The sequence below is a fragment of the Telmatherina bonti genome (genome assembly GCF_933228915.1).
Source record: "Telmatherina bonti genome assembly, chromosome: 13".
NCBI lineage: Eukaryota > Metazoa > Chordata > Actinopteri > Atheriniformes > Telmatherinidae > Telmatherina > Telmatherina bonti.
In genome coordinates, this window is record NC_136611.1 from 13,839,593 (window position 1) to 13,855,642 (window position 16,050).

General features: G+C 36.9%; 3 protein-coding genes across 3 annotated transcripts; 2 read left to right on the top strand and 1 right to left on the bottom strand.

The window, feature by feature from the left end:
- Positions 1-1,872: 1,872 nt before the first annotated feature.
- Positions 1,873-5,975, top strand: kgd4 (alpha-ketoglutarate dehydrogenase subunit 4). The gene is made up of 5 exons (XM_079251142.1): positions 1,873-2,086; positions 2,360-2,457; positions 3,700-3,763; positions 4,390-4,595; positions 5,367-5,975. Exons 2-5 carry the CDS (start codon positions 2,404-2,406, stop codon positions 5,382-5,384), a joined length of 342 nt encoding a protein of 113 aa, XP_079107268.1. The 5' UTR covers positions 1,873-2,086; positions 2,360-2,403; the 3' UTR covers positions 5,385-5,975.
- Positions 5,976-6,124: 149 nt separating this feature from the next.
- On the bottom strand, positions 6,125-8,627 carry pdxp (pyridoxal (pyridoxine, vitamin B6) phosphatase). Its single transcript, XM_079251141.1, has 2 exons — positions 8,007-8,627; positions 6,125-7,155 (listed from the first exon to the last, which is right to left on the bottom strand). The coding sequence occupies exons 1-2, from the start codon at positions 8,602-8,604 to the stop codon at positions 6,809-6,811; spliced, it is 945 nt and encodes a 314-aa protein (XP_079107267.1). The 5' UTR covers positions 8,605-8,627; the 3' UTR covers positions 6,125-6,808.
- Positions 8,628-11,667: 3,040 nt separating this feature from the next.
- Positions 11,668-15,725, top strand: LOC306764450 (ubiquitin carboxyl-terminal hydrolase 37-like; the record flags this gene model as incomplete). Its single annotated transcript, XM_079251624.1, has 12 exons — positions 11,668-11,673; positions 11,917-12,092; positions 12,553-12,603; positions 13,678-13,809; positions 13,904-14,027; positions 14,246-14,385; positions 14,517-14,616; positions 14,719-14,795; positions 14,948-15,056; positions 15,192-15,249; positions 15,451-15,608; positions 15,720-15,725. The coding sequence occupies 12 exons, from the start codon at positions 11,668-11,670 to the stop codon at positions 15,723-15,725; spliced, it is 1,137 nt and encodes a 378-aa protein (XP_079107750.1).
- Positions 15,726-16,050: the final 325 nt, after the last annotated feature.

Genomic DNA, 16,050 nt, shown 5'->3' on the forward strand with positions numbered 1-16,050 from the left:
CACCTGAAGAACTGAACAAGAAGCAGCAAAATCTCACTAAAGACTGTTTGGTTCTGTACATTTGTCTATCGTAACCCTGAGGCCACAGTGTCTCAAGTCAGGAGCCGGATCATGTTGCAATAGGTACCCGTGTGTTTAACATGACCCTGGACCACTTTCATTAATAAAAGATCTAATAAAAAATCTAACTGGTTATTTGAATCTGGAATTTTTGTTGTTGATGTTGTGGATGGGGAAGTGGAACCTGGATACAGGAGCAAGAGTAATCACAGATGCATTAGTTCTAACATTTAATGCTGGAACCCTAACATGTTCTGCTGAACGCAGAATAGTAAGGAAAACTACCCTTATCTTGTTAGATTTCAGTAGATGTACTGCAGCAGTAGTAATATTAATTATTTGCAGCTTTTCCTGCCAAGTGAAAAAGAAAATAAAATACAAAATTTCTGAATAATCTTACATGTATGTTCCCCACCAAGTAGCAAAAGAACTGAAGAGAGAGCGCTGGATCTGCTCAATATGATAGTTCTCACACTGAGAGTAAGGAACCCCATGGGGGTCCCCATGTCATTTACAAAAATATATAGCATACATTTTCCAAACTAATTTAGGATTTTTATGATGGCTGTCAAAATGAATGCAAAAGTTAAATCTGTAAAATTAGCACCTTATTTTTTAACACAACTTCTAAACAACAAAGTTAGTACACATGCTATATTAAACGCATTAACTGTGGGAGAAGCTGATTTTGAGAATATAAGTGCTCTGTCACAGTGGTGAAGCAAAGCAAAACAAAAAACCTTTAACCTTCTTATTTTTTAATGTAACACATGACTACCCATTTGATATATCACAGAATTAGTCGTAGGTGGGGGTCACAAACACCAACTTATGTTATCTTGAGGGTTGTGGTTCTTAAAGTTTGAAAAACACCACAAAAACGTATAGGAAACTCTTGTCCAAACTATTGTCCTCACTGTAGGCACAGGCTTAACTATTTATTCATTTAGAAATAGGACTAATTACATAAGATTAAATTATATTAGATTTACATTTTTAAAGGCATCAGAGGGCCATGAAACGAATCAAGTAATGATTAGGTTCCAAATGGCCTATTTTGCGACTTTTATTTAACCCTTTGTTGGCTCAAAAAACAACCACATTTGGACACGTCATAGGACATACAAAATACAGAGGTATTTCTCTGTATGTATGTCCATGAAATGATAGAACCACAATGACATTTCCACACATAAAATTAAATCAGACTATTCCCTTAGCTACTTCATTGAGACTGGTCTTCAGCATAAAAATTACATAATAAAAATGTGTTGCTAATGATCACCTTCTAATTTATAACTTTTGTATTAGAAAAAGAATCCAAGTTTTTAAGTGTTATTATATCCACCAATATGATAATAACCCTTTTTTTGGCAGAAAATAAAATAGCCAAGTATTTTAATGAGTGCCCGACAAAGGGTTAAAGATAACTTTTCAGATTGTACTAGAATTTGTGTGAATGTGTACTTGCTTTTGTTCATCTTTTCAATCAAACACATTACAACGGCACTCGTATCGTGGTTTGACGAGACTTTCACTGATTCTGTCCCATATCTCTTCTATGCGATTGGGTTTTGCTTGCTTAAGGCTGAATTAAACTTTATAGTAGTGCTGCATCTAAACCATAAAACATCTCTGCTAGATTTGAAGTTAATGATTGGACAAGCTTTGACCACGTGACCAGTTTTTTTTCTATTCTTTTTTTTTATTATTCCAAGGCGGAGTGAAATTAGAGATAGGGTATGAATTTTGTCTTTCCTCAGCACAATGGGGTTATATCAATAGTTTTCGATATATATAAGAGGTAGTTATTTGGCCATTTAAATGTGTAATCGGCACCAAAATTCTTCTGAACCTTGCAGGACCTTGACGGATTTTTCTTCTAGTGGATTAAAGTCTTCTTTATCTATCTTTGTCCACGCTTATACCACAGAGAGCTAACAGAAGCTGCACTATGGCCTGAACGTTTGACCTAGCAGGGCAATCACTGACAACACGTTGACTGCTTTCCATTATCGCCAAAGAGGTAAGGACATAGCCTACGGTAAGGTGTAGCTCAGATAAGATATAAATTAAAGTCAACTGAATTCATACCCTCAACTAAAACTACATGCGAAATATTCCTAAATATGCTGAGCATCTACACCGCATCATAGCTACTAACTACTAATCCTGTCACGTCCATCACGTCTCCACCTGCACCATGAACACGAGCCGCATCCCCAGGGACGCTCATTTGTTAGCTGAAACCTCACAATTTGTAACGACAACAGCGCCCTCTTGTGTTGTATGTCCACAGCTGCACGCAGCCTTTTGTTCCGGAAGTAAACCCCTGAGGTCGTCATGGGGAGCAAAGTCAGCTCCAAAATGGCAGCTCCTACCGCCAGGGTAATTCAGGTAACAACGTTCATCAAATCCAATTTTTTTACATCTCACTGTGTGTGTTTTTCCTTAGGGAGGATTATCAGGTAAAACTACGCTTTTGTAGCGCTTTGGAGAGGTGACTATTTATTTCAGCTGGGCAACAAAAACCGTCGTACCCTTGTTAATGTCCTTGTTAAAACACATAAATCCAACTGAGTCATTGTGATAAATAAGCTGAGACAGATAAATGTTGTACTAAACTCACATAATCATGATTTACAAACAGCAACCGAATTAAATACGATTACATATACGTGCAGGAAATCATAATGTCCCCGATATGTAATCTTCATCACATATGTCTTTTATCTTAATACAAAACAATCAGAGGAAAGTATTTTTTAAAAAGGAGCTTAGTATTTTCCTGTATAAATTTCGGCTTTTTTCCCCCCAGCTGCTAGATAATTGAATTGCTCTATTAGAAAATACATAAAACTTATTGTTTCATCCAACTAACTACCCAAAACTTGTGGGTTGAATGTTTTTATTTATAGGAGTGAGAGATACATTTAAATATTTTCTTCTAGGATTATGAATTTTCAATTCTATTCAGCTTTATTTGTATAGCGCCACTTCACAACAATAAAACTGGAAACTGATTGGTATTTGAAGAAAAAAAAAAGACATCAAATAACCTTTTATATATGATCAACCAGTGTATCGTAATTTTTGTACTTCAGTTACGCTCTGTGTACCCTTTCATGAAGTGAGTAATGTTCAAATTTCTGTTATTTGTATATTGTTGAAAATTAGATTCCATATTTTATGTTATTATGAAGCAGGTGTAAGTGTTGAATTAATACTGACAATATTAAAAGAAATGTATAACAAATTGATGTGAAAATTATAAAAGTGACTGCTATCAGTGCACTTGGCACATTTCTTCCTCCGCTTGGCACAATCCCTTTCCAGAAAGAGGATTTGGGGGAAATGGCAATCGCATTCAAAAAAAGAAAAAAAATCTTATTTAAAGAAAACAAAAATAAATGCATAAAACATACTGAAACAATGTTTCTTCTTTCACTGCAAACTGTTCCTCTTGATGTTGGGTTGTTGGGTTATCGTGCTGGCAGTGTAAGCGTGTGTCTGCAGTGATCTCTTATGGTGGCAGGTGAAAGACGTATAGATGGATACACTGAACCTTCTCAACCGTTTGCACAACAAAATTCATTGACAAATTGAAATAATCAGCTGCTTGGTTTGTATGTTTTTCAGGCTGTGCGGCCGCATACTCCTCTGATCAAGTTCCCCAACAGACAAGGCATATCAAGGCCCAATGGTAAGTCTGTAGGCTACATATTAAATACATTAAATCAGATTTTAAGTCAGGGAAATGTATGCCAGCCAAAGCAAAGAACCTCTTGTATTGGGATGTAGAGGCAGGTTTGTGAGGTTTTATCTAACCAACTAAAAGTTTCTGAAGTGTAAATTATGTATAAGATGATATTAAATAGTCATTTTCAGTGCTGTAATGGTGTAGAAAGCAAAGTTTTAAAGGAAACTGTGGAATTAAACCAGATTTAAAATGGATCAAGCACTTGGTTCCAGCTGGTCAAAAGAGTTAAGTCTTCTGGCATGTTTCCCTTGTATAAAGTATAATGTCCTTCAGAGCTAAGGCTGATGTACTTTTATTACCTTTAAGATAATTCCTACCAGAATTATGTCACAGCTCTTTGTTTGACAGCCGCTCTGAGCTAATAGGAAACTCCAGGAGTCAGTCGCTCCTTGTTCAGAATGTGGACCTTAAGCTCTCTTTTCCTAGCTAAGAAGGCAGAAATAAATACTTTTTTTTTTCATATGTTTGTGCCTAACATGTAAGATTTAAATTCAGACATTAAATTAAAAACATCTTCAATGATGAATTTGTGCTTCATTTACATTACCTTTTAATCTCTCCTCTTTAAGCCCAAGAGGCATTGAAGATTTTAGCTGTTAACCTTCCACAACACAACGCTCCCAGTTTCCCTTCAGCCGCAGCACCGGTATTATCAAGACCTCATGTATCTTTGAATCCGATACCCGGCACACCAGACACCCTGGCCTCTATTCAGCTGTTTCCTGCAAGGTACCGCAGGAGACAGTTAACAGCGGAGGAAATGGACTACATCCAGGTGAGGAAAGAGCCCATCATACATGACATGCAAGTTGTTATACATTCTTTGCAATTTTTTATGTTGCATATTACTTTGTCCTGTGCAATTTTAGACCTAAAAGTAAGGGTATAAGGATTATCCAAAAAAATTGGACAACTAGAAGGTCTGACAACTAAATGAATTTGTCAAGGAAATTTCTTCCCATCCCTGGAAGAAAAGGCCGGGCAATAAACATTTCAAGGCCTTACATATAGTTAGACTCCTCACACCTTGTCCCAGCAGTTTAATAAGCTGCTGCTCTGTACTCTGAAAGCTACAGTTGTTGGTAGCCATAAACTGAAAGCAATGAAGAGATTGTGTTTTTGGTCTGCTGTTTGATCGTTAACAACCAACCCCAGAAAGAAATTCCTTGCAAAATAGTCCAATCAAAAGCCTTCATTGGAATCAAAAAACCGTGAGGAAGATTTGGTAGACTCTGACATGACGTCCTCACAACATAACGATAATGTAGTCATCAAAAATACATAAACAGCTCGCAAATAAGCGGTGGATGGATGAAGCTGAAAAATAAATAATTTAATTGTGGAATTGATCAATTTGAATACCAGCAAATTCTTTCAGCAAGCAGAGCAATAGTTACACCTTACTTAGCTGTTTTACATGCTTTAGATCACCTGGACAAACATAAAAATCATTAAAAGTTATGCTTCTAAGAAGATTTGCTTAAGCATAATTGATTGGTAAATATATTTTTATTGATTCGTATTTTAATTTCTCTCTTTGCAACAGCGTGGTGGACCAGAGTGACATGAAGCAACTGACTGACTGCAACCAAAGTCCTTATCTGTTGAGATCAGCCTGCATCTGTATTCTGCTCCTCAGCACAAGAGAACCTAATGCCACAAGACATGTAGAATAAAGAACTGCATGAATCCTGTTAAAATGTACATATGTTTATTTTTAGATGATTGTGATGTATTTTAAGTTCACATGAAAGAAAATTTCATTATAAAACACATTAAAAAGCCATAACAACAGCCACTTTGTTTGCTCTACAACCTGAACAAAGTAAATATTCCAAGTAAACATGACAAGTTTTTTTTTTGTTTTTTTTTCTCCTAAAATCTTGATTTCCACTCATTGTCACTAATTTTTTTTTTCTTTTCTTTTTTGAGGACAAATTTCATTTATAGTATGCAGGAAAGCTGCCATGCCCATATGCAGTCAGGAACTCAGTTTCACAGTTGAAGCGTTGCTTTTCAGTTCTGTCACTGCAGTAAACTGATCTGTTGTCTTTGAAGGGAACCTGGAAGTTGATGACTAACATCAGTTCTTGAAATTGTACTGCATTCATATGAAGTGCTTGATTTAAAAGATTAAAAGAATATTGAATTTTGATTGTGTTATCACAATTTGTCAATACACAGACGCTAAACAAGCAGAAGATGTTAACATCAGTAATAATAGGCCAGGTCGGATAGATGAACAATATTTAATTTACTTTCAGCTGTTGTTGATACTGTTGCTGACATGCGCTATATGGTAAACATTCACAACATTAAAAATTTACAGTAGTGCAGTAAGACTGGCAAGTTTTTTTCTTTTTCTTTTTCTTTTTTTTTTTAAATGTGACCTTCACTTAGTTGTTTATTACTCAGATGAATATTGGCACAAAGCAGTACAGACATAACAGGCTTAAAGTGAAACAACACTTTATCCTATCTGGCTGGCAGATTGTCAGCTTCTACCAGAGCTGAGAAAATTTGCTCACGCTGCAGTTTTTTCCTTTTCTAAAAGTGACACCCAGGCAAACACAGTGGAGAAAACATGTCTGCCTTTTGGCAAAAATAACCACTTCCTAAATGCATGAATGCAGAACCATCTATGGTTTTACAAAAATACCTTTAAATGTTAAAGAAAAACTATCAAATACTATCGATGAACTTTATGAACAAAGTGAAGTATATTCATCAAACACAGCAACAATGAACTGTCAAGTCACAAATGGCCACAACACTTGGAAGAAACACTGAGGAATGCACAGGTTACTTTTGATTAAGCGGAGATAATCCGCCCTACGTCTTGTCTTGTTCACAACATAAACGGCGTGTTAGGTATGATAAACTTCAGAACAGTCGATTGGGACATTTTGTGCGCGTGCCAGACTCAACATTGCAAATGAAATGTAGCAGAGCCATTCTGTGCTCTTGTATTGGCTGCAAAATGATACATTAATTGCTCTCTTCATCCAGTTCCTCAAATGCTGGCAGGAAATCAGCGATGGTGTCCACCACGTAGTCAGGCACAAAGCTGTGGTTGGTGGTCAGATCACTATTCCTGTACTCCTGCGCCTCTTCGATCTGAGACACACCGGTGAGAGTGAGCATGGTATCCAGGCCGCAATTAGACCCGAACAGCATATCCGTCTCCAGGCGGTCCCCAACCATGAGGCACTGGGCTGGATCCACTCCCCTGAACTGGCTGGAGATGCACTCAAACATAAAGCGGCTGGGTTTGCCGATCACAGTAGCCTTGCGACCTGAGGCCACCTCAAGGGCTGCAGTTAGGGAACCAGAACCTATTGAGGCCCAAAGATAAAAGCAAAGTTAAGAGTGAACCTGAAGAAACTGAAAGCAACTTCAAATTAATCTGCAGATTATTGAGATTTTGGGTGAATTTTTTAATGTAAACAAAATGGCAGCTTTTCAATAACCTCATCATTCTTGCAGACGTGAGGGGGGTTTGACTCTCACAGTACCAGCCGATGGAAAGTAAGTGTGCATTTGTATTGCAGCATCCAATCTTACTACATAGGCCAAAGAATATCTAACATTGCAATTTTTTTTTACATTTTCTTGAAGAAATTAACATAGGTTGTGATTTTATGGTAGAAATCTTCATCTTTTATTGCAATAAAATACCATATTCTCAACTTTTAGGGTATAAGTTTATGTTGTACTTCATCTTTTTTTTTTTAAAACGAAATGTATACAAGCACATTACAGTGTGTGTTTGTTTTTTTGTGTGAGTGCCTTAGTCTCTCCACTGTATGAAAACTGCTGTTGTTGTCTGCTGTCTGTGCACTATACAATGGGCCATGTAAAAGCAGAGGTGCATGAACAATGCACAGAGGAAAGAATGAAAGCCACAAGGGGCCTATGCAATCATGGATGAGCCCTCTATGAGATTAATATTACCCGAGCCATGAAAGGAAACCTGGACTAAGTTAGTCTTCTAGCATGGAAGTTTTACTATCACGGGTTCAGTACTGGAGCCAAAGACTGCAGTATGTCTATGTAGTTGTATAATAATGTAATCAGTGAGGATTATTTGACAATCATCAAAAATGGGCTTTATTGTTGAGCACCATCATTCACCCGAACTAAACTGCGCCAAGCTTCAACACGAAGCACCGACGCACCACCATACCTGGTAGTATCCTTCCACCTGACAGCGGGTGCCAGGGGTCGTTGTCGGTTGCTAGAAACAGACAGTCCGGATCCTTCAGGTAACACGAGGCTTTGGCCAGTTTGAGAAAAGTCAATTTATCGTCATGCCCCACCAGCACCGCCTTGACGTCCGGAGCCAGGGCGCAGTTGTAGATGGTGGCGTCCGGGTCGTCCGTCTCCTCCACGCAGGGGATTCCTGCCTCCAGCAGCTCTCTGCGAAGCCCTTCACAGCCGATGACAAACACCTGGCCAGGGACCTTGACGACGTCTCTTAGGTAGAGGGCTGAGCAGTAGGACGAGCTGAAGATCTGCTCCAGCATCACGTCGGTGAAGCCCAGCCGGTAGAACTTGTGGACATAATTCTCCCGCGGCCTGGTGCAGTTGTTGGTGACGAACACCACGTTTTTCCCGTGGCGGATCAGCGCATTGACCACCTTCGCCGCGCCCGTGATTGCATTCTCTCCGTGCCAAATGACCCCGTCACAGTCGAAAAGAAAGAAATCCTTCGCCTCAAGCAGACTTCTAATCTGCGGACCTCGAATTTTCTGGCAGCCTTTGAACCCAAAGGCGCCTGCCATCCCGGCTTTTTCCTCGGTTTCTTCCGTCTTTCACCCGCTAGTGACGCCCCACATCAGAGGCCAGCGCATAATGTGGTGAAAACAGCAAGCTAGATGACATGAAAACAAATCAATGTCAGGAAATCACATTGCAGAGACCTTGGTTTGGTTACATACACCGTCGGACAGTGGGCCACATAAACATTGACGTTTGGTTGCGCCCCTTTTACAAGATTGACCAATCAAATTGCACGGCTTTAGCCAATCACGGCCGTCCCTCCCTCAAGTCTTCGGAGAATCAAAAAAAAATTGCGCCCTCATGGTTGGTCTTGTTGAAAAGCATTTTCTTTCTTATCCGCATCATTTGAGATAAACTGAATTTTTTTTTTTTTTTTTTTTTTTGGGGGGGGGGGGGGGGGGGGGTGATTTTTTTTTCATCATTATTCTTGTATGTAGTTGTAACTGTAGTTATAGACTAATACTAATAGCCTGTTAGCAGTTTAGTTTAATTTATCAGGTTTATGTTTCCAACCAGGGCCGGATTAAAAGTGCACATGCCAGAGGGCCCCTTCCCCATCGCAACATTGTGAAAATTGTGAATGATACACTGTGAAATGACATTTCTAACATCTCTCAGCCAGTGGTACCAATAGCAACACACTGGAGACTGTGGTTTAACTATCTGGCTTTTATATACATTTTGTTTTATGTCTAAATTTCTGGTGTTTTCCCTACGTGGGCCCCAAGTGGGCATGGGATAATCCAGCCTTGTTTCCAACACAATAAAAGAAAAAGTGAAAAGACAAACAAGGTCAATTAGATCTTTGTATTTGAGTTGGTTGTATGGTTGTCTGAATTCAGTATTGCATACAATTCATATAGCTTTTTTTTTTTCTTTTTTTTTTCTTTAAAGGGATTTATAGCCTGTTGCATCTGTGTTTGTTTTTTGTTGTTTTTTTTTGCCCCAAACTTCCACATAGTCATGTATGGAAACATGACATACTCTGGTCACATGATGCCAAGTATTGTCACATATGGATATGCCTCTGCAGATCATCACCAAACTGGTTTCAGAATGTTATCATGTATGTTAGTGACTACATGTTAACATGATTTTAAAATAAAGCACTCCTTCATTCATTCTTCTTCCTCTTCGTCTTTTTCTTCTCATTATTTTTATGATTATTATTATGTATATATAATAAATATAAGGCTAAATAAACTTCAATCCAGTGAACAGCTGATGTTTTCTGATTCCCAGTTTTTTGTCTCCATCACCTTTCAGATCTGACAGTATATAATCTCAGATACTCTTCCAAATCTAGTACATATCAGTTACAAATAGGAAAAAATCCCAAATCAGGACTGGCAAATTGTAAAATTGATTGTCACAGAACACCAAATCAAGTGCCATCTCAACTTTTACATTTACTTACAAGTTTGATGTTGGTTTTTTGTTTGTTTGTGTGTTTTGTTTGTTTTACTTTTTACTATTGTAATTACCACACACATGCTTGGAACTAAGATGGCAAATTTAAAAGAAAAATAATTAATACAATTTTAATTTTAAAAAAAACTAATAAATATTTGTTGCACGTCTAAAGCTGCATGGATAAAAACGCATGACATTTATTTTTAAAAATGTTATTTATTTTTTATATGGTAATATTGTTTTCTTTCAAAATTTGGAGATCACCTATGCATGTGTCTTCTGTATACCTTTCTCTCTGTTTCATTGTCTCGATATTTCTTTTTCCTGAAAATATAGATATTGACTCTATGAAGAGCTATGTGCAATCAGATCATGTGCAATCAGTAAAAAAACATTTGTTTTTCACATAATTCCCACATTACTAAAGTATGTGACAATTGTGATATTTGTTTCTATGAGCCATGTAACTACTGCAGTGGTCTGTAGGTACAGCTTGCTTATCAGATAGTGCAGACAATGTTATGAGCAACTATATGACATATATAAAGTAACTATGGTTACTTTGAGATTTTTAACTTCTGGAACAGAATCATTAGAAAATTCAAAAATATGCAAATTTCACCCGAATCTGCTCTAATGTGTCACAAGATTCAACATTCTAGGACAGTAGTTCTACTGTATATTCCATTCTTGGAGATCTATTTTAATGCAACATTCAAGCAGCAAACAAGATTTCTGAAAGCATCCAACGAACTGCAAAAATGTTTATTCTACAGTGGTTTTTACGGAAAAGGGTAGGTTTCTCAGTTACAGTATGTTGTTTGATGATTTTGTTTTACAATGAGTGTGTGTGTGTGTGTGTGTAGTTCATGTACCGGTAGTTAATATTTTCATCATTTGCTCTGAGCAGAATACATCTGACAAAACTGCAGCAGCAGATAAGGAGAAGCTGACTGACTGTCACAAATGGTAAGCAAATAAATGTCCAAATATTGTAACTTAATACTTTGTCTGTTTCTATTTTACTAAACTTAGACTTAACAGTTTAGTTGCTTATAATTTAACTATGGTTTTCATGAAATCAATTCTTGTGATGGTAGTTTTGCCCCTGTATGATTGTGAAGCAGTAAAAAATAAATAAGTGCATCTTTATGAAAAAATTATTTTAATATTATAGTTTTAGATGAATATTATGGTGTGTAAATGTGTAGTAATCTATTAGGCTAATTATATATTCTATAATAATAAATAATAAACACGTTTCTTTGTCTAGCCAAACCAAGTCGGACACCCAACATCCAAAGGCAAAGAACAAGACGTCAAAACCAAGATGGTGTTGGCCTTTGTTTTGTTTCAAAGTATGTTTGACAGAAATTACTGTTACAACCACATATTTACAAATCACAGTTAAATCGGAGTTGAAGTAAAAGTCCCTTTTCTGTTATGCACAAATTAACTGAGAATTTTTTTGTCCAACAGAGGAATCATCGCGTTGCTCCAGCTGAGAGCCCCAATTTCTTGATGACTAAAACAAAGTAGGGACTCTTTTAATGTTTCCACTGACCACTAAAATTAGTGAACTGTATTGGTAAATTAACTGGTCATACCTGTTGTTTGGTTGTACCCACCCAATGTAATTTAATTTAGGGCATATGCCGGTGAAGAGAAAACGAAGATGGCACACAGCACAAATGAAAAAAAAAAAAAATGTAATAGGCTTAAAATAAGAGAAAATTGGGGGTGGGGGGACGATGTCTTCAAAATTTTCATTTAGGGATTGTTTGTCACCATATGTTCTCAAAGTCTCCCATCTGGAGACTTTCAGGTTAATTCCTTTCAACTTCCTTGACTTGCCTAATTTCAAAGTCTGAAATTAGTCTAGTATTGTGCCTCTCTGATAGGTTGTTTCTTCTTCCTATAACAGCTCCACTAAAGAGATAAAGGGAGAGCAACCCACACAAAAACTCTCCACGGTATTCTCACATCATGACAAGACGACAGTTATGGAGCAAATCAAGCAAGACAAGACAGCCTTGTCTGCTAAGGAGAACAAGAAGAAGTCAACTGGCAAACTTTGGTTGGTTTTAGATTGTATCCCTGAATTTTGCCACTTTGTGAGTCTTTGCTAATTTTCTAATAACCCGTTTCTTCTTTCAGCGCCAGATTTAGTGAAGAAAACAAAGGCAAGCAGGTCATGGATGTGTCATCTCGTCCATGTCCCTTGTCGTATATGGACATGTGTTTATTTGATTCAAAACACACCAAGAACACTTTGGAGTCCCTTCCTGATCAAGAAGAATTTTATTCCCTTGTAAAAAAAATATTGAATTGGTAAGTTATAAAGTTAAGATCCTGATCTCATGTTACAGCAGTTCATTTCTAATGTTCCAGTTACTATAATAATCAAAAGCTAAGTCTTTATCAGCCAATTACAGCAAAAAATAAGGATTTTACTGTAAGCCTTCATACAGCATGAATTTTTTTTTTTTTAAATTTCAGAATTAAAATATTACTTTTCAAAACATTTATTTTTCTAGGTACGGACCACCATCTTTTAAAGACAGCTGGAGAACCACTGACCCCCTTGGGTGAGTTTATTACCTTATGAATCACAGTTGCATTAAAACATTCAGTTCTCAGGTCCAGCAGTCTTGTCGTCTTGTGTAAATCCATCCATCCATCCATTTTTTAGTGGCTTGTTCCAACTTAAAGGAGGCAGGGAAGCTGGAGCCTATCCCAACAATCTATGTAAATTAAATGATAAATGATTATTCAAAATCTATAAATCAGTCATACAATAACTATAAGATTAATAATAATATTTAAAAAAAAATAATAATAATAAATAATAAAAAATAATAATAAATAATAATAAAAATTAGATCATCAAAAGGAGCCTTATATCCGTACAACTCTGATTGGCAAAGCAAATTTGCTGAGCATATGACAGCAGTCAGACCATCATTTTGCTATGATGCTCAAAAAAACAAGTTAAAGCTGGGGAAGGTAATGTTGGGGAGCTACCAAGATTTGAAAGTGTCACCCTGTCTTGGCTCCTTCCTCTCTGGTTTTGCTCCTTGTGTGATCCAAAGCTTTATATATATATATATATATATATATATATATATATATATATATATATATATATATATATATATATATATATATATATATATATATATATATATATATAAAGAAGTGAACAACTCCATTTCGGCCTGAATGTTTGGATTGGTCAGAGTTTTTACAGATTTACAGTAAACTGAGGGGTCTAATTATACTTCTTGTTGTTCATTATTGCAAAATGTATAGACTACTATCAGGATGAAAAAACACTTCACCCAGAGAAAAGAAAGAAATGTCTCTGATCAAGATTACCTCCCCCAGCTTTAAGAAAAACATAAAACAAAAACTGTCATTCATTCATAGAGTAATTTTCCGAACCGCTTAGTCTGATTAAGGGTCATGGGGAAGCTGGAGCCTATCCCAGCAATCACTGGGCAAGAGGCAGGGTAGACTCTGGTCTGGTCGCCAGTCCATCACAGGCTACAAAAACATGTACTTCTGAAAATACTTGAAGAAAATGAGTACCACTATGAAGTTGTCAGTAAAGAAGTGAAAATGAATGCTAACATGTGCTTGGACCTGTGTTGTTGTGTCAGATTTCCAAACCTCGGGAACACTTGTTATATGAACTCCAGTCTTCAGAGCCTCCTGACAATAAAAGATTTTGTCAAGAGCATCAGCCGTACAGAGCAGATCTGGAGATCAGATCCCCAGGCTCAGCTGCTGAAGTAAAGTATCAAAGTCATCTTCAAATGTGTATAGATAAACAAAATGAGAAAACAAATCTAACCATATTCATGTACTTTTTTTCTGTCGGTGCAGAAAACTGATTGACATCAGGGACTGTCACAAATCAACTAATGCCAACATCAAGATTAAACTCCTGCAGTCCTTTAAGGATATCATCAGTGACCAGAATCCTCAGTTTATGGACAATGAGCAGAATGTCAGTCATATAAGATTTTGATTATTGTTGCTTAATTTTTCCATTTAGGACATGGTCAATATTTAATTTAATTTAATTTAATTTAATTTAATTTAATTTAATTTAATTTAATTTAATTTAATTTAATTTAATTTAATTCACTCCATTAAAGAAACAGAGTCCAAAACAAAAAATATCCATATTAATATCTATATTATTCTCTGTTTCTATGTGTTTAGGATGCCCATGAGTTCCTGATCTCAGTTCTGACACAGATTCAGAGTCTGTCACCCCTGCTTCAACATACTGGAGCAGAATATACCTGCCCAGTGGAAGAGAACTTCGGATTTAAAATGGAGTACACCAGAACATGCAAAAAGTAAGAAAACTTTCAACACCATGCAATCTGTCAGTGTGGCAAGTTAGATATTCTGATGTTTACTCACTTGTATCCTTTATAACAATCAGAAAGTTGGGTTTTGACCAGCATAACTTGTAATGTATATGCAGGTGTGGAGTTCAATCAGTCAGACAGGAACAATTTAACAATCTGTCTCTGGACTTGGTTCCCGGAGGATCTATTGAAGACATGATTGAAAAATATGTTCAGGTAAGAGCCACCTGTCCTCACTGAGTCATATTTTATGTCATGTCTGTTGTTTTCTGGCAGTAAATTGGTGACTTGTGTTGTTGTCTCTGTGCTGCTCTCTAGGAGGTGGAGCTAGAATATAGCTGTGACTGTGGAGGAAAATCATTAGGCCAGACATTGACCTTTGCATCACTGCCAAAGTGAGTGGCATTCCCATGATATCAGAAATGATCTGCTAATTTTATGATTCCCAAATGGGTTCACTGGCCTTCTATAGTCCTTATTAACAATGTAACATTTATTTAACTGTCTACAACATTCTCACTATATGTTTTTGTATATTTTCCCACAGAACACTGATCATACATCTTAAGCGTTTTTCCTGCACTTCATCCTTCAACCTGAAGAAAATCTATGAGCCTGTGCACATACAGAGGGACTTAATTGTGTCATCTAAAATGGTAAAAAAAAAATAAAAATAAAATAAAACAGATTTTTACAAAGAAAAAACAGATACATTTCTATGACATGAATATGTTTGTTCTGCTCTATTGAAAGGTCATGCTAAAGGTCATTCATTAACTGTTTCTTCCCAGGGTGGTGGCTGTTTCAGTCTGGTCAGCGCCATCAGTCATCTGGGCAATACAGGAAATGGTAAGACAATCTCAACCTTACAACAGCTGTTTGTCAGAAAATTTGATTAAATCCCTTTGAAAACTTTGGTTGGAACTCTACTTGTACTGAATAAGATTTATATTTAATATTCAGTTTTTATTTTCATTAATTAATCATTTTTGGTTAATAAACAGTAGAGCTCAAATGATTTTCAGGAATTAATAATCTCCTTCCTGTTAGGACACTATATATGTGACAGCATCCACCCAGAGGACTGTCCACTGAAGCCAACAGACCACTGGCTCACCTTCAATGACTCAATGGTCCTTAAAACATCTGGCTGGGATATTTGCAAGAAAAGGCAGGAGATGGCGTACATCCTTTTCTATCGGAGACATGTACGAAACATAATGACCACATCACATCAGAAAAGAGAGAGAGGCAGAGAAAGAGAGCATCGAAATAACCAATATAATACATTCTAAATTTTTTAATATTTTCTTTTTCAGATCTAGAACTGGATGTAGAAAGGAGGAGGAGGAGGAGGAGGAGGAGAAGGAGGAGGAGGAGGAGGAGGAGAAGGAGGAGGAGGAGAAGGAGGAGGAGGAGGAGAAGGAGGAGGAGGAGGAGGAGGAGGAGGAGAAGGAGGAGGAGGAGGATGACGTGTTACTCAAGTATTACTCCTAAGGAGTAACACTTGAGACTAAATCTCTTATGATCTGAGATATTCTCTCAAAAATGGATTGAGTTACTTTTCTCTTTAAAAAGTGTCTTCATCAGAGGATAGATATTTGTCAAATTTGACCCAAATTGAAGTATTAACTCAACTTAGGTAGACGC